General features: G+C 39.3%; 2 protein-coding genes across 3 annotated transcripts in view; one reads left to right on the top strand and one right to left on the bottom strand.

Annotated features, from left to right (window-relative positions):
- Positions 1-15,195, top strand: part of LOC126471422 (N-glycosylase/DNA lyase) — a 57,609-nt gene extending 42,414 nt beyond the window's left edge. For both annotated transcript variants that reach the window (XM_050099561.1, XM_050099562.1), the window contains exons 2-5: positions 7,286-7,726; positions 10,716-10,998; positions 12,431-12,625; positions 14,800-15,195. In XM_050099561.1, coding sequence (XP_049955518.1) covers positions 7,286-7,726; positions 10,716-10,998; positions 12,431-12,625; positions 14,800-14,898 — 1,018 coding nt within the window. In that variant the 3' untranslated portion in view covers positions 14,899-15,195. The remainder of the gene's footprint in view (positions 1-7,285; positions 7,727-10,715; positions 10,999-12,430; positions 12,626-14,799) is intronic.
- Positions 15,196-16,566: 1,371 nt separating this feature from the next.
- Positions 16,567-25,350, bottom strand: part of LOC126471423 (D-beta-hydroxybutyrate dehydrogenase, mitochondrial-like) — a 278,202-nt gene continuing 269,418 nt past the window's right edge. The window contains exons 5-7 of the mRNA XM_050099563.1: positions 21,638-21,805; positions 18,318-18,460; positions 16,567-17,411 (exon numbers count right to left, since the gene is read on the bottom strand). Coding sequence (XP_049955520.1) covers positions 17,256-17,411; positions 18,318-18,460; positions 21,638-21,805 — 467 coding nt within the window. The 3' untranslated portion in view covers positions 16,567-17,255. The remainder of the gene's footprint in view (positions 17,412-18,317; positions 18,461-21,637; positions 21,806-25,350) is intronic.

The raw sequence follows: 25,350 nt of genomic DNA, 5'->3' as shown, positions 1-25,350 counted from the left end.
CATTGTACTGGTGTTTGCTGTCACCCTGACATACAGTTCCATAACAAACCTCAATACAGTATGTCCAGGTGTAATTTGAAGTACCATGAAGCAAATGATACAGCGGTTCAGTCGGTTCATTTTCAATTTTTCCCCATTTTCATGTATTCTAATATTAAATTGTGTGTATAACTTTGATTGTTCCTTTGATACGCCTTCTGCTGATTCCAAGCAAAGTTGTGTGATGGATAGCACATTGGACACCCGTCTGGGAGGAATGTAGAAGAAATAACATTCTGCTCTTCTGGATTTAAGTTTTGTTGCTGTCACACATAACACATCTTTATGTGCAACTGAATGGAGTGCTCATGTAGAATAACAACAGAAACAGAATGTATGATATTTCTCACCTTAGATGTTCACAAAGCGTTGCTAGTGGTGTGCTATTTTCCAACAGAGGTGTCTGCTGATTCAAACTCTTCTGTCTCAGTTGTGGATGATAATGCCGTCTCTTTGTTCAAATCCATGGTAACTAGTATTTTTGTGTTGTGAGTTTCCTTTTCCATGAATGTATCTCTCCTCCAGTAGTTGTCACCCACGTACTTGGTGTAATACACATCCCTTCAAGTCCTCTCATGTCACAATAGTACAAGCTAACATCACAGTAACAAAATCAAACTGACTCCATAGTCTAGTGGTTAATGTTTTATACTAGCAAAGCTGAGGTTCCGAGTCTGATACACTATGACTATTTGAAATTGTTTTTCTGATGGAAATGTTTGGAAGGAGGTCCACTCAGCCTTATGAGGCCAGCTGGGAAGTTACTGGAATATAGAACCAGAAAATGGGACAAACCGATTATTCATTAGTAGCAAAAGCATCACACTCCCCTCTTTCTCAAGACTGCAAGATGCTTTATGTATTATGACAGGATATATTCTTTGCAAAATTCCATATCAGATCTATAGGATGTAGGTCTAGATAGTTTGACAGCAGCAGGTAGGGAACCATTTTCTTGCAAAATTTGGTCAGTGGCATAAAAAGAAGAAGATTGGTGTTCCTCAATTAATGCCAATGGTTTGGCTTTCTTTGTCTCCGTGCATTTTTAATTTCTTCTGTCCATTTCTAAGTGATAGTGCAGAAGTTTTCCTGTTATAGTCATAGAGGAGAAATGACAACAAAACAAAACTCTTCATTCACAATAATGAAATGTTTCCTGGTACTTTTATTTGACTATACGCATCAGACACTCAGTTTGCAACATTCGTTCTCAGTGTGGTGTTATGAAAAATAAACAAATCACTAGCCACTCTAATTCAAATGCTTCATTTTTTGTGTAAAAATCTAATGTACTGTGCTCTGTTTGAATGTATGTTTTCTCATCTGTAAATGACAACTTGTTTGTTTAAGCGTCTTTAAAAATCAAATCCAATAGACGGAACAGTTTTTGTCAGAGTTGCTTTGCTAGTCTGGAAGTCCTGCTCTCTGTTACAGAAGCTGCGGAGTTTTTGCAAGACTGTTTCCTTGGTATTGGTCATAATATCACAGAACTTTCTGTTTAGTAATTCATTCATTACATTAATTGATGTCATTAATAAAATATTTATTGTTAACATTTTACTTGTCTGCCTTGCGACACATACTTGAATCCTGCCCCACTCAGCATTGTGTCCCTCCTTCCTTAATTTTTACATTATTGACATGTTAACTTTTGCTTGTCTATTATTATTATTATTAGTAGTAGTAGTCGTCATTGTCGTCTAGAATGTTGGTGACAAGATTTTAACCCATGATAAAAAATTAGTTACCATTGTGCACTAAGCCTCTTTGATGCTACCAAAGAAGCTGGCAGTTTCTGTCTCCCCTTTTTTTCCTTCTTCTTTTTTTTCAGGATTTGCTTATGATTTGTGTGTTGGTTTATATTGAATAGGATTCCTTTCATTTCAGTACAGTAAAATTTTTAATCATTTAGCCCTAGTATTTTTCGGACTCTGAATTTTACATCTGGAAACACTTCGCAAAAGTGAAAAATTTAAAGATGCACAATATGTCAGTCACTGGTTTTAGTGAAGTTCATTTGTTATAAGATCAACCTTCAAGGTAAATTCAAAAAATTTAGGGAACCGACATTTGAAGCTGGCTGTGGAATGATTCTACTGCTACTGACATACATTTGGCAGAAGGACCATGAAGATAAGATATTAGAAATTAGGGCTCATATGGAGGCATATATAGACAGCCACTTTTTCTTCATTCTGTTTATGTGAATGGAACAGGAAAGAAAATGACTAGTGAGGTACAGGGTACCTTCTGCCACACACAGTACTGCTGCTTGTGGAGTATATATATATAGATGTTTCCTTTTACTTGGGGTGGCCCTCACGTATTAATACACTACTGGCCATTAAAATTGCTACACCACGAAGATGACGTGCTACAGACACGAAATTTAACCGACAGGAAGATGATGCTGTGATATGCAAATGATTAGCTTTTCAGAGTATTCACACAAGGTTGGCACCGGTGGCAACACCTACAACGTGCTGACATGAGGAAAGTTTCCAACCGATTTCTCATACACAAACAGCAGTTGACTGGCGTTGTCTGGTGAAACGTTGTTGTGTAAGGAGGAGAAATGCGTAACATCACATTTCCGACTTTGATAAAGGTCGGATTGTAGCGTATCGCGATTGCGATTTATTGTATCGCGACATTGCTGCTCGCGTTGGTCTAGATCCAATGACTGTTAGCAGAATATGGAATCGGTGGGTTCAGGAGGGTAATCGGAACGCCGTGCTGGATCCCAACAGCCTCATATCACTAGGAGTCGAGATGACAGGCATCTTATCCGCATAGCTGTAACGGATCGTGCAGCCACGTCTTGACCTCTGAGTCAACATATGGGGACATTTGCAAGACAACAACCAGCTGCACGAGCAGTTCAACGACGTTTGCAGCAGCATGGACTATCAGCTTGGAGACCATGGCTGCTGTTACCCTTGACTCTGTATCACAGACAGGACCGCCTGTGATGGTGTACTCAACGACGAACCTGGGTGCACGAATGGCAAAAAGACATTTTTTCAGATGAATTGAGGTTCTATTTACAGCATCATGATGGTCACATCCGTGTTTGGTGACATCGCGATGAATGCACATTGGAAGCGTAAATTCGTCGTCGCCATACTGGCATATCACCCAGCGTGATGGTATGGGGTGCCATTGGTTACATGTCTCAGTCACCTCTTCTTCGCATTGACGGCACTTTGAACAGTGGACGTTACATTTCAAATGTTTTACGACCCGTGGCTCTACCCTTCATTCAGTCCCTGCGAAACCGTACATTTCAGCAGGATAATGCACAACCGCATGTTGCAGGTCCTGTATGGGCCTTTCTAGAAACAGAAAATGTTCAACTGCTGCCCTGGTCAGCACATTCTCCAGATCTCTCACCAATTGAAAACGTCTGGTCAATGGTGGCCGAGCAACTGGCTCATCACAATATGCCAGTCACTACTCTTGATGAACTGTGGTATGGTGATGAAGCTGCATAGGCAGCTGTTCCTGTACACACCATCCATGCTCTGTTTGACTCAATGCCCAGGAGTATCGAGGCCGTTATTACGGCCAGGGGTGGTTGTTCTGGGTACTGATTTCTCAGGATCTATGCATCCAAATTGCTTGAAAATGTGATCACATGTCAGTTCTAGTATAATATATTTGTCCAATGAATACCCGTTTATCATCTGCATTTCTTCTTCTAATAATTTCCGGGTATGCAGCCGGATCCTGTCGACATTCTGCCGCTATATTTCGGCCCAGAGACGTCCGGCCATCATCAGGTGAGTACATAACTACTGAAGAGCCCAGGTGCAGTCGCGGTATTTATGGCGAATCTTGCGCATGCGAAATGTACTGGCATCCTACAGCGCATGCGTCAGGTGTTGACATGCGCAGCATAGCCGAGTTGTACGTGCTGCCCTCGGTGGTGAAAATAAAGGTTCGTCTAGTCATTGAGTATCGAATGACACTGTCGATTCTGCTGTGATTGTATAATTTTAATAACAGGATTCTAATTTTTATCCAGCTGAAAGCCGTTGTCACGATTTATAAGATTATTGGCAAGACGTATTTCCACTGATTCCTTGATTACGGAATCCCAAAAACCGGAAACCGGGGCTAAAATTTTTGTTCCATTGTATTCCATTGAATGTCCCAATGAAATACAGTGCTCTGCTACTGCCGATTTTGACGGTTGCCGCAGACGGGTGTATCTTTCATGTTCTATACATCGTTCATGGACAGTTCTTGTCGTCTGGCCAATATATGCAGAGCCACATTCACAGGGAATTTTGTAGACGCCCGCTTTCTTCAGTTGCAAATCGTCTTTAACGGATCCAACCAGGGCCCGGTTCTTTGCTGGTGGACGGAAGATAACCTTGATTTTATTTTTCTTCAGTAATCGGCCTATTTTCGAAGACACATTCCCGGCGTATGGAAGGAACGCAGTTGATTTAAAGTCGTCATCTGCGTCCTCAGTGCGTAGCTTCTTGTTATGATAGTTGTGCATGGCCTTCCTTATTTGGCGAGAAGTGTAGCCATTCTCTTTGAAAACCTTCTCTAAGTGTTCTAATTCTGCGTGGAGGTTTTCATCATCCGATATTATATGCGCTCGATGTATTAAGGTACTGAGAACACCGGCTGTTTGTGCTGGGTGATGGCAGCTTGACGCCTGGAGATACAGATCTGTGTGAGTCGGTTTCCTGTACACAGAATGTCCTAATGACCCATCAATTTTACGGCGTACTAGCACGTCTAGAAATGGTAAAGTGCCCTCTTTTTCAATCTCCTTCGTAAATTTGATGTTCTCATGTAATGAGTTTAAGTGGTGAAGGAATTTCTCCAGTTCCTGTCTGCCATGAGGCCATACAGCAAAAGTATCAACTACGTACCGCCAGAAGGCCGTAGGCTTTAAAACAGCAGACTCAAGTGCTTTCTCCTCAAAGTCCTCCATAAAGAGATTAGCTACCACAGGCGACAAAGGGCTCCCCATGGCGACGCCGTCTGTTTGTTCAAAGAATTCGTCATTGAATAAAAAGTACGTTGAGGAGAGTATATGTTCAAACAAGGCCGTCATTTCTGCACTGAATAAGTTACCAATAAGATGTAATGATTCCATTAAAGGCACTTTGGTAAAAAGTGAGACCACATCAAAGCTGACTAATAAATCCGAGCTGCTTAGCTTAACTTCCTTCAAGCGACTGACAAAATCCTCGGAATTACGTATATGGTGGCAACACTTACCCACATACGGCTTTAGTAATGAGGCCAGATATTTTGCTGTAGAATAGGTCGCAGCACCAATATTACTCACTATTAATCGTAGTGGGGCACCATCCTTGTGTATCTTCGGAAGACCGTAGAGTCTTGGTGGTACTGCATTGTGTGGTCTCAATCTCTTGATAACTTGTTCAGGTAGAGAACAGTCGTTCAAAACGGTAGTAGTTTTCCTTGATATTCGGCTTGTTGGGTCCTTTTCAATTCTACGGTACGTAGAATCATTTAGCTGACAATATATCTTCTCGTTGTAGGCTTCTCTTGTCAGAAGAACTGTGGCATTACCCTTATCCGCAGGCAGTACGACTGTGCTAGTATCTTCTCTCAGGCTGCGGAGAGCAGCTCTTTCAGCTGGTGAGATGTTACTCCGTTGTGGCGTACATTTCAACAACGTTTGGCAAGATTCACGTTGAATTTCGTCTGCAGAATCCACAGGGAGACGTCTAATGGCTTCCTCAATGGAACTGATGAAATCCGTTAAAGGCAGTGAGGCAGGTGTAGGAGCGAAGTTTAAACCTTTCGCAAGCACTGACATCGTCGCATCGTCAAAAGATTTCTCCGTGAGGTTCACCACGGATCGTCCAGAGATAGCTTCTTGCGGCTTTCGTGTTACGAGTTGGCTAAACTTCGCACTTTGCCTGTTCGTACTGTCCCTGTGAGCCCAGTCTGCCTTGGCCCAGGATACACCGTCAATCCAGTCCCAACTAAGGGAAGAACATCTTGCTGCAATCTTCAGATGTAAATAATATAAATTCCTGGTGACAGCGTCTAACTCACGACGCGTAAAACGGATTCGTTCTCTTACTAAAGCCAGATTCGCCTTGCATTTTATATTGTTGGCTGCCACACTATTAATAAAATGAACAACTCTGGCGAAAGTTGGAATCAAGTTATTGTCTCTACTTTTCAATTTAGTGCACACAGCAACCTGGCTCTTCTCTCACATAATTTATCCAGTACGTGGATATCCTGAACCATCTCCTCCATTCGATACTCAATGACTAGATGAACCTTTATTTTCACCACCGAGGGCAGCACGTACAACTCGGCTATGCTGCGCATGTCAACACCTGATGCATTCGCTGTAGGATGCCAGTACATTTCACATGCGCGAGATTCGGCATAAATACCGCGACTGCACCTGGGCTCATCAGTAGTTGTGTACTCACCTGATGATGGCCGGACGTCTCTGGGCCAAGATATCGTGGCAGAATGTCGACAGGATCCGGCTGCATACCCGGAAATTATTAGAAGAAGAAATACGCCGGGAAAATTTCAGAAGTCACATCTGCATTTCTTCTTGGTGTAGCAATTTTAATGGCCAGTAGTGTATATACGTGGCAGTAATGTTTCAGAATCCTGTATGAAAAAGTACTTAAATTTCAAAGATAGACTGTCATTTGGTGCACTCTCACATCTTTGGACATGATTGTGCACCTCTGTAGAAATTGTGTACCGATCAAATGATCCAGTCACATCTCCCACAGTTTATATGACCTTTGTTTATTTCATCAGCAATTATAGCTTTGTAGTGATCACATATGCATGAGCTATTCAGAGATGGACTACACAAGTCAGCCATTAATTCCATCTGTCTTAGACACCCTATCTCTCACCAGTATTCTCTGGCTGACTGTAGTTTGACATTTGTCTTGTCTGCCACAAGGTGCACAAGCTTATTCTGTGGTATGTTCGCATAAAGTCACTGACTGTCTGTAGCACTATGCTTTAACAATGCAGATTGCAATACAAATGTGTGTTAGTATTACTTTTATAATGAATTAATGTTACTATTTACTAAAAAAAAAACATTTCTTTTGAAATATTTGTGGTTTATGTGGTTAAAAAAATTCGGATGTATTTCTACCAAAACGTATTAATGGAATTTATATGACAGTGCATTGCTTACTTGCTGTTTGCTATGCGTAATGGTATTACATTCAGGTTTGGTATTTCTTTATCTCCACAGGTGGAAGAAGATTAACGAAAATGAATGGTGGGGAATCTTCTGCAGCAGATTTTGGATGTTAAAACAAACAGATAACTTCATACTATACAAAGTTGCTAAACAAGTCACACCTTCTAAGAAGTGTTCTGTTTTGCTTAGTGAGCTGCATGAAGATTTGTCTCTAAAAAAATTCCTTGCTCATTTAAGTACAAACTCAGTGACTCTTAGTGAAGAAGAAAAGAAACTTCAAATATGTGATACAGCAGATGAACTGAATGGAGTGCTGCTCTGTAAATACCTTAGACTGGACACTAATTTAGAAGAGTGCTATAACCGTTGGGGTCAACGTGATCCTGTATTTCAGAAAGCAGCTAGCAAATGTCATGGTGTAAGACTTCTGTGTCAGGAACCACTAGAGACAATACTGACATTCATTTGTTCATCAAACAATCACATTAAAAGGTGAGTAGTTGGCCACATTTGTGAGTAATAATCTTGGTTTTCCAATGGGCTATTTTTATGTCACATAACATGAAAAAGACACTGGCATATTTGTGTAAAATATGCAATTTTTCTTGTTCTGTGTTGTAAATTTGGTTGTGTAGATTGTGAGTTATGGGACTCTGGGCAAGATTTCTAGCATGATTTGCATCCTTTTTCTTTCTAACAGTTCTTTCTCTTTTTTAATATAGATATGCATTTATTGCAGAAAACTAGTCTTTCCAGTGGCCATCATTATCTTTGTATACTATCTATCTTGATGTTTTCAATGTAAAGACCATAACCAGGTGCTGTTGCCATCTTCAGGTCATTGCACTTTTATGCAGATGTGTTGCTGGTGGTAGATTGTGCTGGTTTCATGAATGCGATGATTGCTTCTATGCTCCTGATTTCTCATTTGCATTGGGACTTAACATTGCTTGTTGGGATTGCTTGTTGTGGTCTGAAAAAAATTGTGCCTTTGCTTTTCATATCTTAAATGTATGTTAGTAAATAATGGAAAGAGTATAGTAGAGGTATTCAGCAGTTGCGTGTACATAAACAAAAACAGAGATTGTTGCTAGGCTCTCGGACAGTGGTCTTCTGTGGGATAAGAAACCACCACCTGCGGAATCACTTCAGACACTGGTATTCCCAATACTTCTGCATCCTCATAATGTTGATTCACATGCCTTTAAGGGAAATCATTGACTACAAGCAGGGAAGTGTTTCCTTGATTTCGTATTGATCCTCAACACTTTCCTAAAGAGGTTTTCTTGGTCAAATGAAGGTTCTTATACTCAAAATTAAGCAATAATTAAACTAATGTACGAGGGCGGTTCAGAAAGTAAACTCCGATTGGTCACAGTGCGGGTTGTGGGGGGAGTAGCGACGCCATCTGTGCGTTCACGCACTCAACAGGTCAGTCGGCATCAAGCCGTGGTCGAGTGAACGTCGTACCTGCGCTAGTTTAGTTTTTGTGGCAGTTTGAAATGTGTGCTGCAATAGAAAACCCCGCCAAATGTGAAGTGCGTGCTGTCATAAGGTTTTTTACAGCCAAAGGATATTCTGCAGCAGCTATTCATCGTGAGCTTTGTGCCGTGTACGGACCAAGAGTTATGAGTGAAGGAGTTGTCCGTGAATGGGTACGTTTATTTAAAAGTGGACGAGAAAACGTTCATGATGAAGAGAGGAGTGGTAGACCATCATTGGTGACTGACGAACTCGTTCAGACAGTTGATGCAAAAGTTCGTGAAAATCGACGTTTCTCAATGTCGGAGTTGTCTACTGGTTTTCCACAGATTTCTAAGACTCTCTTGTACGAGATAGTGACAGCAAGCTTGGGTTACCGTAAGTTCTGTGCACGATGGGTGCCCAAAATTCTTACCGAGCACCACAAAACTCAAAGAATGGCCTCTGCATTAGACTTTCTGTCACGTTATGAGGACGAAGGAGAACCATTGTTAAACAGAATCGTGACCGGTGACGAAACCTGGATTAAGTACGTGAACCCTGAGACAAAAGAACAATCAAAGATGTGGGCACATTCAAATTCGCCTACCAAACCAAGAAAAGCCTCGCAAGATTTTTCTGCCAGAAAACTGATAGCAACGGTGTTTTGGGATGCCAAAGGGGTGTTGTTGGTTGAATTCATGGAACGTGGTACGACCATTAATCAAGACGTGTACTGTGAAACAATAAAAAAGTTACGACGGGCTATACAGAACAAACGCCGTGGTATGCTGACTTCCGGTATCGTTTTTTTGCACGATAACGCCCGTCCTCACTCTGCTCGCAGAACAACGGCCCTTCTTGAGTCCTTCAAGTGGGACGTTATCAACCATCCACCTTACAGCCCAGACCTGGCGCCAAGTGATTATCACCTCTTCATGCATTTGAAGAAATGGCTCGGGTCACAGCGGTTTGATGACGACGAAGAGCTCAAAGATGCGGTCACAGGCTGGCTCCAAGCATAAGCGGGTGATTTTTATGCAGAAGGAATTTCAAAGCTTGTGAAGAGATACGATAAGTGCCTCAATCGCTATGGAGACTATGTAGAAAAATAGTGCAAAGATATAGTTGTAAGATGTATATATTAAAATATTTTTATTTAACTTGGTGTATTTTTTTAAATCAACCGGAGGTTACTTTATGAACGGCCCTCGTATATGAATCAACCACACCAAAGTTCTATGTTTCGTTGTAATATTATTTGTGGCAAATAAAATAATATGAGAAGTAGATTGTCAAGCAAAATGCCTTTTTTTAATTATAAAATCCCTACCGGTGTCAAATATTCATATGGAGTTGAGGAAGAGTTGCTGTAGTTCAACATGTGGAGTATAGCATCATTTGGAAGTAAAATTGAGACCATGGAAATATATATTCTTGAAGAATTTGGAATGTGCTATTGAAAAGCATTAACAAGTTAAAAGCAAATAAGAATGGAATTAAGGAGTTTAAAAACAATGTGCAAGAAAATAAGACTCTGGGGAAACTGTTACCAAAGTATTGTGCAGATTAGAGTGACATCTCCTATAGCATCCAGGAATAGTTAATATGGCCCTGGAAGGACTGTGGAAGGGAAAAATTGTACTGGCAGAAAGAATACTATAATATGAAAAACAGTTTGTTGGAGACACTTCGTATAATGATTGAGTAGAACTGAAAAGATTAGTTCAGGGCAGGAACTGGTGGAGGGCATGAAATTAATTGAAAGACTGATGACTTCATAATACTGTTCTTTATTCACTGACCTGTTTTTTTTGCAGGTTGTTTTCTTAATTTGCCAACCATGCCAATGAAACATTTTACTGTGAAATCATGCATAGTATTTGCAGTAGGGAGAGTAACATGGGAAGTATTTGCCTGTGACATTTGTAATGAAAGCATTTTGTTTGACCAATGTGTGTGTGCCCACAAGTGTATTTTTAAAATTTCACTTGTTTTGTGTGTTTTATTTATGTTCCAGAATTACCTCCATGATAGAGAAATTGTGTTCATTGTATGGGGAGGAAATTGGGGTTATTGATGGTGTGAAGTATTTTGATTTTCCTGATGTAGAGCAGCTTGTGGCACCTTCTGTCCATGGTACACTGGCAAAAGCAGGATTTGGGTATAGAGCTGGCTTTATTCACAAATCAGCATGTATGATCCAAGAGTTGGGTGGATACGAGTGGATAAATAAGCTTAAGCTGCTGCCATATGAAGCAGCGAGGAAAGAACTTGTAAGACTGCCAGGTGTTGGTTTCAAGGTAAAAGTCAGTGAATGTTTATATTGTTTCTATTTTTGTGGATGCAACCTATATTTAGAAACATTTCTGAACTTTAAAATATATTTGCGGTCCCTTGAGTTAAATGATCATTTAGGCCAAAACTGTCAACAGCAAATGCCCTTTGGGACACCTACTACACCCTTGTTATACAAGTCTTGCCCATGTATATGGGCTTTGCGTTGTTTGACCATTATTTCACATGGGTTTAGTGTTCCAGTCTCTATCAAATCTGAAGATAAACTATGCCTCTTCCATAACCATCTACTCTAGTAATACATAGTTGTTGAACTTCAGCCGACACCTTATTTGGCAAGGTTGACCTGTGCCTGTAAAAGAATTGCAAAGTGCTATTCTTTTCCCACAAGCAGAAGGGAATAGTGCAGCAAAAAGTCATTGAAGTATGAGCCAAGTGAGCCAAGTGTATGGAGAAAACTGAGTGATGGGGCATGCTGACTTCTGGAGTTTGATCCTAGACAATGCCCATCAAAAGAATTATTAAGATTCATTCTGTGGAACAGATACTGGAAAAGCATATATACAAATAATTGTATACGATTTTAATAGAACGCAGTTATTTGACTTTCATTTTTATAGATGTGTTGAAGCAAGGGGAAGTCTATTAGCTGCCCAGTCATTTTCCTTTCCTGTGTCTGCAGGATACAACTTCCTAAGGCACTGGAGCAGAGGAGTCTTGATAGATGTCAAAATTTGTCAACTGCTCTAATTCTCTAACTGCCTTCCAATTATTGGTCAAAAGATGCTCAAAACTCTTTGCCAAGGTATGGAAAGACAATCCATTTCTTTTGTGTGGAAGGGTACAGATAATTCCAGAGAAATGAGTGAGCTTAATAGTGCCCCCTTTTTCCATATTTCCATTCATGAGAAGAAAAGCAGAAGTACAAGTGGAAGAATGAGTGGATGTGATAAGCAAGTCATGGTTATTGAAACCCACCACTCATCCATAAATAACTTAATATTGCCAGTTTGATCGAAAGAACTTTAGCTGATTTTTCAGCAGAAAGAACATTTTCTCAGATGGGATTAGCAACCAGTTTGTTTGTGAATACCCACTTCTGCTGTAGCTGACAGTGAGATAACTGTGGCCCAAGATCTAGAATGTTATGTTATGTTATGCTATGTTGAGATGTCTTCTTTTTTAAGTGAAGGATTTTTTTTTGGGAGGGGGTGGGGGGAGACTCACTACATTTTGGACTGACTGACTGCTCATCCTCCTCAGTGATCAATAGGTTACTTTTGTCTCATTTTTCTTTTTTTAATGCATGCATATGTGTGTCTCTTTACAGTGTATGCTCTTCCTGAACATTTTTGTTGCCCTCACAGTGTAATGTAGGTAATATTTAATTTCATTGTCTATACTTGATGTTTAATGATTTTTGTTTCTCTGATCTAGGTAGCAGATTGTATATGCCTTATGTCATTGGGCCACTTAAATGCAGTACCAGTGGATACACACATACATCAGGTTGCAAAACAGCATTATATGAAAAGTCTGCGAAATGCAAAAACGCTCTCTAATACTTTGTATTTGGACATTATGAAATTCTTTCAGGACATTCATGGCCCAGATGCTGGATGGGCACAGACGGTTAGTATATTTTTTTATTAGTGAGTTCCTATTCTTTGCTGTCCTGTTCCAAAACTTTATTTTGTAATCTAAACATTCTTATTACAAATTGTGTTGAAATATGAGGGGCACTTTTTTTTTCTCCAACCTTATTGCATAGTGTAAGTGTAAGACAAACAGCAAACGAGAGGTGTGTTTAGTAGGTAACTGTGCATCTCCCATATTACATGCTCTGTCAGTGTCAAGTTCAGTGCGTCAGTCTGTGCTGAGCTGCAGTCATATAAATATGGCAGCTTCAAGTGATTCTCCCACCACAAATTGCGAAGCGTTACTCTTTTCCCACGATCAGAAGGAAATAGTGCAGCAAAAGTCATTGAGGTATGAGCCAAGGGTATGGAGAAAACTGAGTGATGGGGCATGCTGACTTCCGGAGTTCTGATCGTAGACAGTGCCCATCCTCTCAATGCTGGTGCAACCCAAAGGCTTCTTGAGCAATTTCAGTGAGAAATGTCTGACCACTTACTGCCAAGTGATTTCCATCTTTCTGTGAACTGAAGAAGTGGCTAGAAGAGCAGCACTTTCAAACTATCAAGGAACTTCAAGACATCAAAACTGATTTCAGTTCATTGGCAGCAACAGTTTATGAAGAGAGTATTGGAAAGCTTGTCCATAGGTATGACAAATTGTGCAATAATTATGGTGATTATGTCGAAAAGTAACCGTAACTGTGTGTATCTTTTACTAATAAAATAATTTTTTACATACACTTAGCTCTTATTTGTGGTCTACTGGAGAGTTAAAAATGCTCTTTATGTAACAAGTATATGATTGTTTTTCCTGTCTTGTTCTTCAAGAAAATAAAAGTATTGGATATGATTGTATGTTGATTGACACAAAGCAGTGACTTCATTTCTGAGGGGAGCAGATGAAAAATCTGGAAACATTTGCAGACTAATGATTTCATGATCAGGAACACCAAGTTTTGGACAGAAATGTATGTAGTTTGCATTTTAGGTTTCCCGAGTGTTCAGTAAAGAGTTACTGAGAGAACAATAGTATCTGATATGAAAAATATTTCATCAACTACCCTGGTTGGCATCTGATGTACTTGTTTGAATTGTCCGTCTTTTTTTTTTTTTTTTTTTCCTGTTGTATCAGCAGCATTCTTGCTGTCTGCAGAGAACAGGTTTTATGACTTTCACTAGCCATTGTAGTCAATCACAAAACTAATTTCATCATAATCATGACCTGGAGATTTACTATTATCTGTTTATCTGTTCAGTTAACATGAAAATAAATGGTACAGTGATTCTTAGTTAACAGATAGTTAACACACTTCAAACATAGATACATTTCAGTAGACAGAATTACCCTACACAAAAGAATATGTCAGCTAAATACACATTTACGTAAGATACTTCAATGCTTTAAGTCACTCAGTGACGAACAACCACAGTGCATCCATTTTACTGCACCAGCACTAGTCTCATGCAAGAATCATGAGAATTAGACAAGACAGATTAAGACTTGTACAGAGGCAATTCAGCAGTCATTTTTTCCCTCACTTGATGTGTGAATTGGATAGGACAGAAAATCAATAACATTGGTGCGCTGTACCAACCTTGTTCATAAGCGTACAGGGAAGGATAAGAGTCAGCTGTAGTAACAAACAAGCAGAACATAACGAGATATTTGATCCTGGCAATCTGATGCACTGGGATCCATGTTTACACTATATTTCAATGACTTTAGCACCTTCCATATCGTGTGGGCTTTGCCCTCATGTCACTATTTCCACTGCAGTACACCTTTGGCACTGGAAGTTTGATTATTCTGTTTCATGAATGTGCCCTCAGTTGTTGTGCTCTGCTGGCAAATTTCATATATAGTGAATGAAAGAGACATGTTTTGTTTTCATTGATAACTTGATAAATAATGACTACAGTTCTTATATTGCCCCACAGAAATTGCAAACTTGCATAGAGAGCTTTAAAGTTGGTTATTCTTGTGAGTTCACCAGTTTATTACTTTGGGTTTCAAAATGCTACAGGTTCTTACTGTCTTAATCACTTAATATAATAGTTGGTATTGTTGTTGTTATTATTATAATTATAAGTATTATTATTATTATTATTATTATTAGTAGTAGTAGTAGTAGTAGTAGTAGTAGTACAATTATTATAATTAATTTGCAGGTATTGTTTTGTGCTGATTTAAAGAATATTGGAAATGAGCAAACTCCTGAAGAAAATGGTACAGGAGAAACAAAAACAAAAAAGAAACGGACTAAATAAATGAAAGTGGAAAACTATTGAGTGCTGTCCCCAGGTCAAATAACAGAAAGAAGCTGATAAAAAAACTGTAAAGATGTAACAGGTTACACCTTCCGAGTTTAACGATAGTGGTGGGCGAAAGAATGTTAGAAACTTTTACAGTATGCTCTTGAAGGGAACATATTAATATTTTAAAGTGAATGACTATTTGGTTATATGTAAAGAGCTTATTTCAATAGTGGTACAAGTCAATTTTTGTCCATTCTGAGATACAGAGTCCTAAAGTTAAATCAGCACTAAAAAATCTGCAGTTGAGATACCAGAAATATTCATGTATTATACTTGAATATTTCTGATATCTCAACTGCAGATTTTTCAGCACTCACTTAACTTTAGGACTCTGTATCTCAGAATGAACAAAAATGGACTTGTACCACTATTGAAATAAGCCCTTCATATGTAACAGTCATTTGGGAGATCTATCTAATGTGCTAGAGAAAGAAGTAAACCTGCTATTGAGAGTAAGCCAGATGATCTTCAATTGCTGGTTCCCCAAGGTAGCATGCACTTTACTTTTGACATTCTGTGACTTACTGTTATGAGTCCCACCAATATGTGACATAACATTTTAACTTATTTACATAAACTAAAAAAGTCCTTGTTCAGTTTTTATAATATTTTTTCATGTTTGAAATTTCTCAGAGAAATGGGAGGTGTTTGTCATCAGCTACAACAGCTTTTATACACATAAATCATTTTGAAGCATTATGCTCACTATGATTATGTAATTGTTTTATAGCAGCATGTGTAGACTCTTTGTGTTCACTGTGTGTATTACAATTACTGTAAATAATGAGAGACTATGAAGTAAAAGTATGACTAGAGTATTACTGTTTTAAATTATCTTATTGTCATGCTGTGATATGAGAGACATTGTAATTATTGTGTTGTGCTGTTAGACGCAATGGAACCTTCAAGTAAATTTACAAATTTGTAACCACGTAATTATCAACTTCACAGAAGATCTGTCATACAGTGTTACGTTGTTTCTTTTATAAATACATGCTATATTGGGAGAAGTATAATTAGTTGACTTTTTTTGCCATGTTACATAACTATCAGTGTTGAGGCTCACCAAATTTACTTCTCGACTCCTAACTGCTCCAAAGTTGCTTTTCATCTGAAAAAAAGTGTTGTGAGAATAAATTGCAGACATTTAGTTTTCAGTCTTTTTAAATGGTTTATCATCCCTTTGCCAGCTTTTGAGGAGACACTCCAAGCTGATCACCAGATGACGAATATTCAGAGAAATGTACAGCTAATTGATGTTTTTATTAAATGACTGTGAACTTCCATCTAGGTCTGCTTTGTGTTGTTACTTTCCTATTTTCCATATGTGACATCTTTTTATTGTTCATCTTATAATCTGCAGTCTCCTTGTGCAACAGTTTTAATCCACCAGCTGTACTTATTTTATACGGATAAATGTGTGAAATGCAATGCTTTGTGTGTACATTATAAACATTCTAAGTGGAATAGAGCATGTGTTTTGATGAAAGTAAGACTTTTTTCCCAGTTTTTTCAAATATTTATTTTCATAAATAGTAATTATCTTATGTGATGGGAACTTGTTTTTGCTAGAGTTTAATGAACATTAACAGTCAGTCATAAATTATCTTTCAAAGAAAATGAAAATGGCAGTTGTAATTTATTCCAGTAATATACATCACTTTTGAGGTAAAAAGCATGAAAAGGAAATAGTTAGCCAATTTATGTCATATGAAGTGAATAGATATGTGAAAACTAACATCAAATTACACTAATACTGGAAAGAAAGTGTGTTAATATTGGCAGTCTTGTGGCCTAGCTTTGTTTCTTGCTGTAGCACATACAAAAATGAGGCGACTTCATTGCAAAATTCCAGTTCGATTTTGTGGTGGAAATGTGTGTACACCATTGTCAGTTTACATTAGTGGCAGGTCTCCGTGCATACCTTGGTTACAACTGGCAAATTAATTCAAAATAGCACTGACAAATCAATTCAAAATAGCACTGACACTATGAACAATAAAAATTATTTTGTTCCAGTGCTATAATATTCTGGAATCTTACATATAAAACTTGAAATGCTTGATAAATATAAATGAAGAGTAAATAACTTATTTAAATGCTTAATGAACATCATGGTATACACTTTGTTGGAAAATAAACCTCACAATTCTTGAAATGTTCATTGCAGCATATATCAGACACTGGTTGTCATTTTAACTTCAGTTGTTTACAGCATTACTTATCTTTCACAACATCTCAGCAACAACATGATCATTTTTGGTGCTGAGAGACAGTGTAAAACATATACACATAATTGTGAACAACAGTTAATTATAGATGAGGTCATAAACAGACCGTGGCAGATGTTCTGCAACAAAAGCCTGTACTCTCTCAGCCCTAGAGACTGGTGTGTATCGTGGCAGTGGGAATGTGCGCTGAACTGCATCAGTCAAGGATTTAAGCACTGGCTCTAGGTCAGTATCCTGAAACACATGGACATTTTCTTTATTTTCTATCGGAAATTTAAAGAAAACAAATTAGCTTTAAAATTGCCAAAAGTAAATGTCTTAACTTACATGCACTATAGATGGAAAGCATTTCAGAGGGTTTGCTTGTGGAAGTGAACAACAAAATAGTTTTTTTTTCAAAAAGCACATGCTAATAAATTATGAAAATCTTCGTGGATAGCTTCCAATGAATGTAGAAGTTGTAAGGTTGTCCTATAGTGTGGGCCACTGTGTGAAGTTGTCCTACAGTGTGTACCACTATAGCTCATATGTGATGTGTAATTACTTTCTTAAGTAAATAAAATACCTCTTCACAGATCTGTTGTATTGAACCCCAATGCTAATCATTGTGCTCAAATGTAACACATTCATACTATACCTGTTATATCTGATATTTGGACAAATGGTAAGACAACCAAAGGGGCTTGTGTTTATGTAGGAGAAAAACATTTTGAAATGGATTAAGTAGCAAGCTGGTTAAGCAAGATTTTAACTGAACAATTTGCCACTAACTGTCTGTGACTTGTTCTCAAACCTGAGATTAAAATAAATAAATAAAAATAATGCTGTAATTGTGTTTGGTAGGAATAGGATACTGCAGACAAGTTTTCATACAATGTAATGGATTTTTAAGCTTTGTTACTGTGCTTGCCAAAAACTGTTGAATTAAAGAGTGGCCACCTTCTTGCAAGAACACTATTATTTTGTTTTGTGTAATCCTCATTAAGATAAAACCATAAAATTTATATTCATCAAAGAAGTCAGACTGTCTTTAATTTATTATCTTTATAATATGCACTAATTTTGTACCACATTGAGCATTTCTGTTGCTGAACTAGGTAGACTGCTAAGGAAACAAACAAAAATGTGCCAATAACTCACTGGTCCTTTTGTGTAGTATTCTAGAGATCGAATTTTACGTTCAAAGTAGTCTTCTCCATAATCAGCTTTAGCTTCCTCTGTCATACTTCTCCACATCTGCTTTGCTTGCTCCAAAAGCTTCTCATCATTAATCCACACTTTCCCTGTAAAAAAGATTTTAATGTCAAAAAGTTAAATTGCAACTTTGCCTTGTGTCTCCTATTAACAAATGACAAGTATGTTCATATGTTCTGCGCAGAAAGACAAACAATATATTCCTCTAGAATCCTCTCGACACTCGAAATACTTGCACCAGGCGAACGGTCTGCCTGACGTGAGGCCCTAACCACAAGGCATTTCCGTTTCTATAATCCTCAAAGAAGTAAGTTATCATCTGAATCTCATTAGCATTAACTACTGATTGATTGAAGAAAGGTGTAAACATCATTCACAACTCAAAAAATGACTAAACCAACAAAAAGAAGTTAAAACAGCATCAGCTGTGGAACAGTTTTGCAGAGGCAGAATAACTGATGCCTCTGGCTCTGGGAATGCTATTTATAAGATTTTGTTGAAAAATACTTGTTTGATTACTATGTTGGGATACTACTTGAAAGTGGCTATACTGTGCAATTGCAAACAAGTGGTAGTTACTTAGTGTCCTCCGAGCAGATATTTGTTAACTGTGACTAGGTCTACCTCAGTATGTAACAACTCGTTGTCAAAATGTGGTAGAAATAAATCACCTTAAACACTACTTATTGAAATTTTGAGTATGTCACAACGATAAGTTTTCTTTCTTAGGGCATCTGCCAGTTCACACTTCTGGAATTTCTGTGTTTTGTATACTGGTACTGTCATGTGCCGTGCAGACTTCACCTGCTTATTATTGTCCACCTGACATCGGACAACTTTAATGTTATATGGACACCTGTTGCTCACTCCTTTGGCTATACCTGGCTATGGACTCAAACTCACACCAGCTGTTTGTAGTGTGTTGCTGGTTCTTGTCGTGGTAACCAAGTGCAACTTGGACATTGGGTATTCCTGTCTATGGGGCCTGCCTATCTTCAGTTTGCTAATACCCTACACTGAGGCTGTTCTTTATCAATAGGGAAACATTCCACACGGGAAAAATATATTTAAAAACAAAGATGAAGTGACTTACCATACGAAAGCGCTGGCAGGTCGATAGACACACAAATACTTTGTTGTTTGTGTGTCTATCAACCTGCCAGTGCTTTCGTTTGGTAAGTCACATCATCTTTGTTTTTAGATATATTTTTCCCACGTGGAATGTTTCCCTCTATTTTTTTATTTATATATATATATATATATATATATATATATATATATATATATATATATATATATATATGGTTATTATAATAGATATAATATATAAAAAATAGAGGGAAACATTCCACGTGGGAAAAATATATCTAAAAACAAAGATGATGTGACTTACCAAATGAAAGTGCTGGCAGGTCGACAGACACACAAACATACACACAAAATTCAAGCTTTCGCAACAAACTGTTGCCTCATCAGGAAAGAGGGAAGGAGGGGAAAGACGAAAGGATGTGGGTTTTAAGGGGGAGGGTAAGGAGTCAGTCCAATCCCGGGAGCGGAAAGACTTACCTTAGGGGGCAAAAAGGACGGGTATACACTCGCGCACACACACACACATATCCATCCACACATATACAGACACAAGCAGACATATTTAAAGACAAAGAGTTTGTGCCCAAACTAGGTGGTAGCTTTAAATCGGCCGCGGTCCATTAGTACATGTCGGACCCGCGTGTCGCCACTTTCAGCTTCAGGAATGGAAATAAATAGCAAGGGACCAGGTTCAGTGATGAAGGTGTCTCAGGCAATGTAACGGTTTGTTTTTTATGTCAAGAAATCATGAAAAAGCATTGAGGTGTGAGCGTAAGCATTATCGTGATGCAATTTCCGTGAGTGGTTTTGCCACAATTCTGGTTGTTACCTTCAGATTGCTTCACACAAATAGTGCATAACTTCCAGGTAGTATTCCTTATTGACAATAAGGAAGGAATTCATGATGCACTATCCCATTGTAACTGAAGAATACAGTGAGAAGAGCCTTCAAATGTGATTGAACTTGATTTTTTTTTTTTTTTTTTTTTTTTTTTTTTCCAGCCTTGGCTCTTCAGGCAGTTTCCATTGGGATGATTGGGGCTTGGTTTCGATGTCATACTCATATACCCATGTTTTGTCACCTGTTATAATCTTCTTTAGAAATTCTGAATTGCTGTCAGCTTCATTCAGCCATTACTGAGTGATGACTACACAATAGAAATTCAACAATTTTGGAACAAACTTTGCTGCTACACATTTCGTGCCCAAAACATCAGAAAAAATTGCTTGGTGTGAGCCAAAGGACATGCTGACGTCACCAACAACCTCCATGTTGGTGATTCGACAATTTTCCAGAACCATTCTCTGTACTTCTTCCAAATTTTCATCAGTAATTGACATGCTAGGGCATCCAGGGCGGTCGTCATTTTCAGAGTCTTCTTGAGCCTCTTTGAAACAGTTATATAACTCATAAACTCTTGTCTTACCGGTGGTCATTCACCATCATGTCATCTCACAGCTCCAATTTCCACAAGCAGTACCATGAACCTGGGTGCTTCAACCTGTCTGTCATATTGCATTGCCATTTCGTTTGTCAGAGGAAAAAGTTATGTGGTGGATGCATGACAGCCCCACAACCATTATGTGCATAACATGCCAGAGAGGCATCTGGCTGAGGTATTCTGTGACCAGGACAGTAAGATACCATGGTGACCCAACAAGCAGCCCCTCATCTGTGTGTGCACTTCTGTTCTGTTTGTGTTGCAGCAGTTACACTGACCTGTTATTTTTAGTGGCATTGGGCTTCTTGCATATAATTAGAACTCTTGCATCTTGTGTGGTTGCTGGTATCACACTACAGATTTCAACTCATCTTAGGTGTATGTCATGCGGCTACCTCTTTCAATGAGTGCACAACAGATATGGACTCTACGTAGTACCATTCCTGAGAACCATCTCGACTTGCACATTGCCAGCTTCATACTGGTTAGACACTATTGTTCTTTGAAATCAAGTTGTGATTTATAAAATCTGATAACTGTAAACAATATCAAACATTCTCTTATGAACATATGGAAATGAGAAAAGAACAGTAAGGAAATGTGTTGCTTATTTCATGCAGACTTGCTTAGTAATCTGATTCTGAGAATCCCATATTTATGATTATGTATTAAATAGTCAGAACATCAGTACACAAATTTTTAATGTCTGAGAAACTATGTACGACATCTACATACCTGTAGTATAATCACCAGGTTCGACAACAACAACATCGACACCCCAGCGACGCATCTCAAGGCGAAGGCAATCGCTGAAGGCTTCCACTCCAAATTTTGCGGCACAGTACGATGATCGAAGTGGGGAAACAACACGACCCAAGATGCTCACTACATTTATGACACGACCTGATCGATACAACAGAAAAAAAATGTAATGTATGTGTTTCTGTGTTATAGAAGAAGACTGATAGTTTTAGAAGACAAGGGAAATAATTAAACTTAAAACATAAGTGAATACAAAGAGTAAGCAAAACAAAGGCATCACATTAATACAGTATTTGTAGTGTGTCTGAGCTTGTGACAGTATCGACTGAAATATGTTATTTAGAAGTAGGAAGGTAGTAGGGATAAAATACAGGAAGAAAATGTTATCTACAACTTGTATGAAAACCAGACTACAGATTCTAAACATTAAAGAATGTGAAAGGAAGGCAGTAATTGAGTGAGAAATGGTTATGGCCTATCCTCCAGTGTGTACATTGAGCAAACAGTAAGGGAAATTAAGGAGAAATTGGGAAAGGGAATTTTCTGGGAAAAGAATTAAAAACTTTAAAATTTCTAAATTTTGTTGGTATGGCATAGGACTTTGAAGATAAGCTGAAAAGATTGAACTGTCTCTTAATGGGATGTTGTATTGTGAACAAAAATAAAGGTAAATCAATGTTAATGGAGTCCAGGTGCAGGCATTTCTTGCTGACAGTTATTACTGAAGCATTCAAATGCTATTTTAGAAGCTTCCCAGTTCCACTTTTAAACTATATCAAATTGTCGTCTGGCCAAAAGTGCCTTACAGGCATTACTTTTATCATTCAGTTAGGGACATCTCGTTTTTATGCTGTACAGAAATAAGTTACAAAAAAAAGAAGTTTTGCAACATGCTCAGGACTTGCATAGTTTATTATGATCACCCCCCCCCCCCTTTCCCCTTGGTTCGTGAGCCCTTACTCAATATCTTTTCAGTTGAAGACAGTCTACAGAATTTTTCTGTAATAGCGTACAAAAATGTAACAGGACATAGAGAATGCTCCACTGAACAATTTGAGGTAGGCAACCTGGGGTCGGAGAAGCCATTTTAAGGATATATGGAATTAAACTTGTCTACCTCTTTGTCTAGTGTTACTGTTTTCCAGTTCATTTACAACTAATATGCGTACAAATTTACATGTACTGTGCTGTTGATTTACATGTACATTCTTTATTTCCTGCCAGGAAACAAGGACGACCAGCTTGATGCTTAGGAAGTCATGATACAGGGTTTGTTTACTTTTCTTGTCTATAAGATGGCTCTGTTGTGTCGTATTTACAGCGTCCTGTGACAGAACGTGCTATGAATCAATGACGGACCCAGTTATTACTCAGCGCTATTTAGATACATACAGTACAAGACGATGGAGCAGTACCAGTACAGTTTTGCATAACTCACTGACACGCATCTTGTGTGTGGGGAAGTACGTTGCAGTGCTCTCGCTGTTGAAAGGCTGTACAGGGAATGATTTCCTAACAGGCATCGTCCATCACAACGGATCGACAAATGCAGGAGACTGGTTCATTGGAAAAAAGAAACAAGTGACCTGGGAACACGAAGACCACTCTCGCACCCGATTTTGAAGAGGGGGTGCTGGAATGTGTTGCAGTGGACCTCACTAAAAGTTCTCATCACAGTGCACGTGAAATGGGCACTGCATGTACTGGCGTGTGGCGAGTACTCCACAAACGACAGTTACATCTGTATCACCCACAACATGTCCATGCAATGCGTGTGACTGACTTTGCATCAAGGGTCGCATTGTGTCAGTGGTTGCTCCAACAGTGATCAACCAGATTTCCTCCAAATTGTGCTGTTTACTGATGAGGCTTCATCTGATTGCGATGGTATTTCAAATAGAAGGAATAGCCATGTGTGTGATGAGGAAAAGCCTCAAGCTGTAGTAGAGTTACACCATCAAGTACATTTTCCTGTGAAAATCTGGGCCGGCACTGTAGGCAACAATCTCATTGGGCCATATCTTCTACCTGGCCTGGCCACCTGTACTTGAGGTTTGTGCAACCTGACGTGTTGCTGAACATACTGTTGGCTCTTTGTGAGATAATGTGGATACAACATGACAGTGCACCACCTCACTTCAGTATGGATCTCTGCAACCATCTCAATGCTCTCTTTCCTGGTCGCTGGATTGGAGGGGGAGGTCCTATTCTATGGCCTGCAAGGTCATCTGACTTAAATACCCTTGGTTATTCCCTTTGGAGGTATCTGAAGCCACTTGTGTATGAGACCCCAATAGATACAGAGATGGAATTACACACATCAAAAAAAGTTTTGCATCACCTCGGTTCCGAGAGTTCCAGAACCTGTACAGAAAATTGGAATAGAGATCAACCTAAACATAATTTCCGCCCTTTTGATTGCTCACGAAAACCACACTTTGCATGTTATACCACCATACAGCGAGACCTTCAGAGGTGGTGGTGGTCCAGATTGCTGTACACAGTGGTACCTCTGATACCCAGTAGCACTCCTCTTGCCGTGATGCATGGCTGTTTTCATCATGGCATACTATCCACAAGTTCATCAAGGCACTGTTGGTCCAGATTGTCCCACACCTCAACAGCAATTCAGCAAAGATCCCTCAGAGTGGTTGACGGGTCACGTCGTCCATAAACAGCCCTTTTCAACCTATCCCAGGCATGTTTGTTAGGGTTCACGTCTGCACGTCTGGAGAACATGCTGGCCACTCAAGTCAAGCAATGTCGTTATCCTGAAGGAAGTCATTCACAAGATGTGCACGATGGGGGTGCGAATTGTCATCCATGAAGACGAATGCCTCGCCAATATGCTGCCGATATGGTTGCACTATCGGTTGGAGGATGGCATTCACGTCTTGTACAGCTATTCGGCGTCTTCCATGACCACCAGCGGCGTACGCCGGCTCCACATAATGCCACCCCAAAACAGCAGGAAACCTCCACCTTGCTGCACTCACTGGACAGTGTGTCAAAGGCATTTAGCCTGACCGGGTTCCCTCCAAACATGTCTCTGATGATTGTCTGGTTGAAGGCATATGCGACACTCGTTGGTGAAGAGAACGTGATGCCAATTCTGAGCGGTCCCTTTGGTATGTTGTTGGGCCCATCTGTACTGCGGTGCATGGTGTCGTGGTTCCAAAGATGGACCTCGCCATGAATGTCGGGAGTGAAGTTGCGCATAATTGCGTACAGTTTGAGTTGTAACGTAACGTCCTGTGGCTGCACAAAAAGCATTATTCAACATGGTGGCGTTGCTGTCAGGGGTCCTCCGAGCCGTAATCCGTAGGTAGTGGTCATCCACTGCAGTAGTAGCCCTTAGGCAGCCTGAGTGAGGTATGTCATTGACAGTTCCTGTCTCTCTGTATCTCCTCCATGTCCGAACAACATCGCTTTGGTTCACACCGAGATGCCTGGACACTTCCCCTATTGAAAGCCCTTCCTGGCACGAAGTAACAATGCGGACATGATAATAATAATAATAATAATAATAATAATAATGAGCGTATGGCATTGGTGGCCGGGAGACCCCTCGCGGGGCGGTTCGGCCGCTGCTCCGCAAGTTCTTTAACGCCACTATGGTGACTTGTGGACATGATTGAACTGTGTTATTGACCATCTAGGCATGGTTGAACTACAAACAACACGAG

The sequence above is a fragment of the Schistocerca serialis genome, chromosome 3 (genome assembly GCF_023864345.2).
Source record: "Schistocerca serialis cubense isolate TAMUIC-IGC-003099 chromosome 3, iqSchSeri2.2, whole genome shotgun sequence".
NCBI lineage: Eukaryota > Metazoa > Arthropoda > Insecta > Orthoptera > Acrididae > Schistocerca > Schistocerca serialis.
The sequence above is the reverse complement of the archived record's forward strand: the minus strand, read 5'-3'. Positions and strand labels throughout refer to the sequence as shown.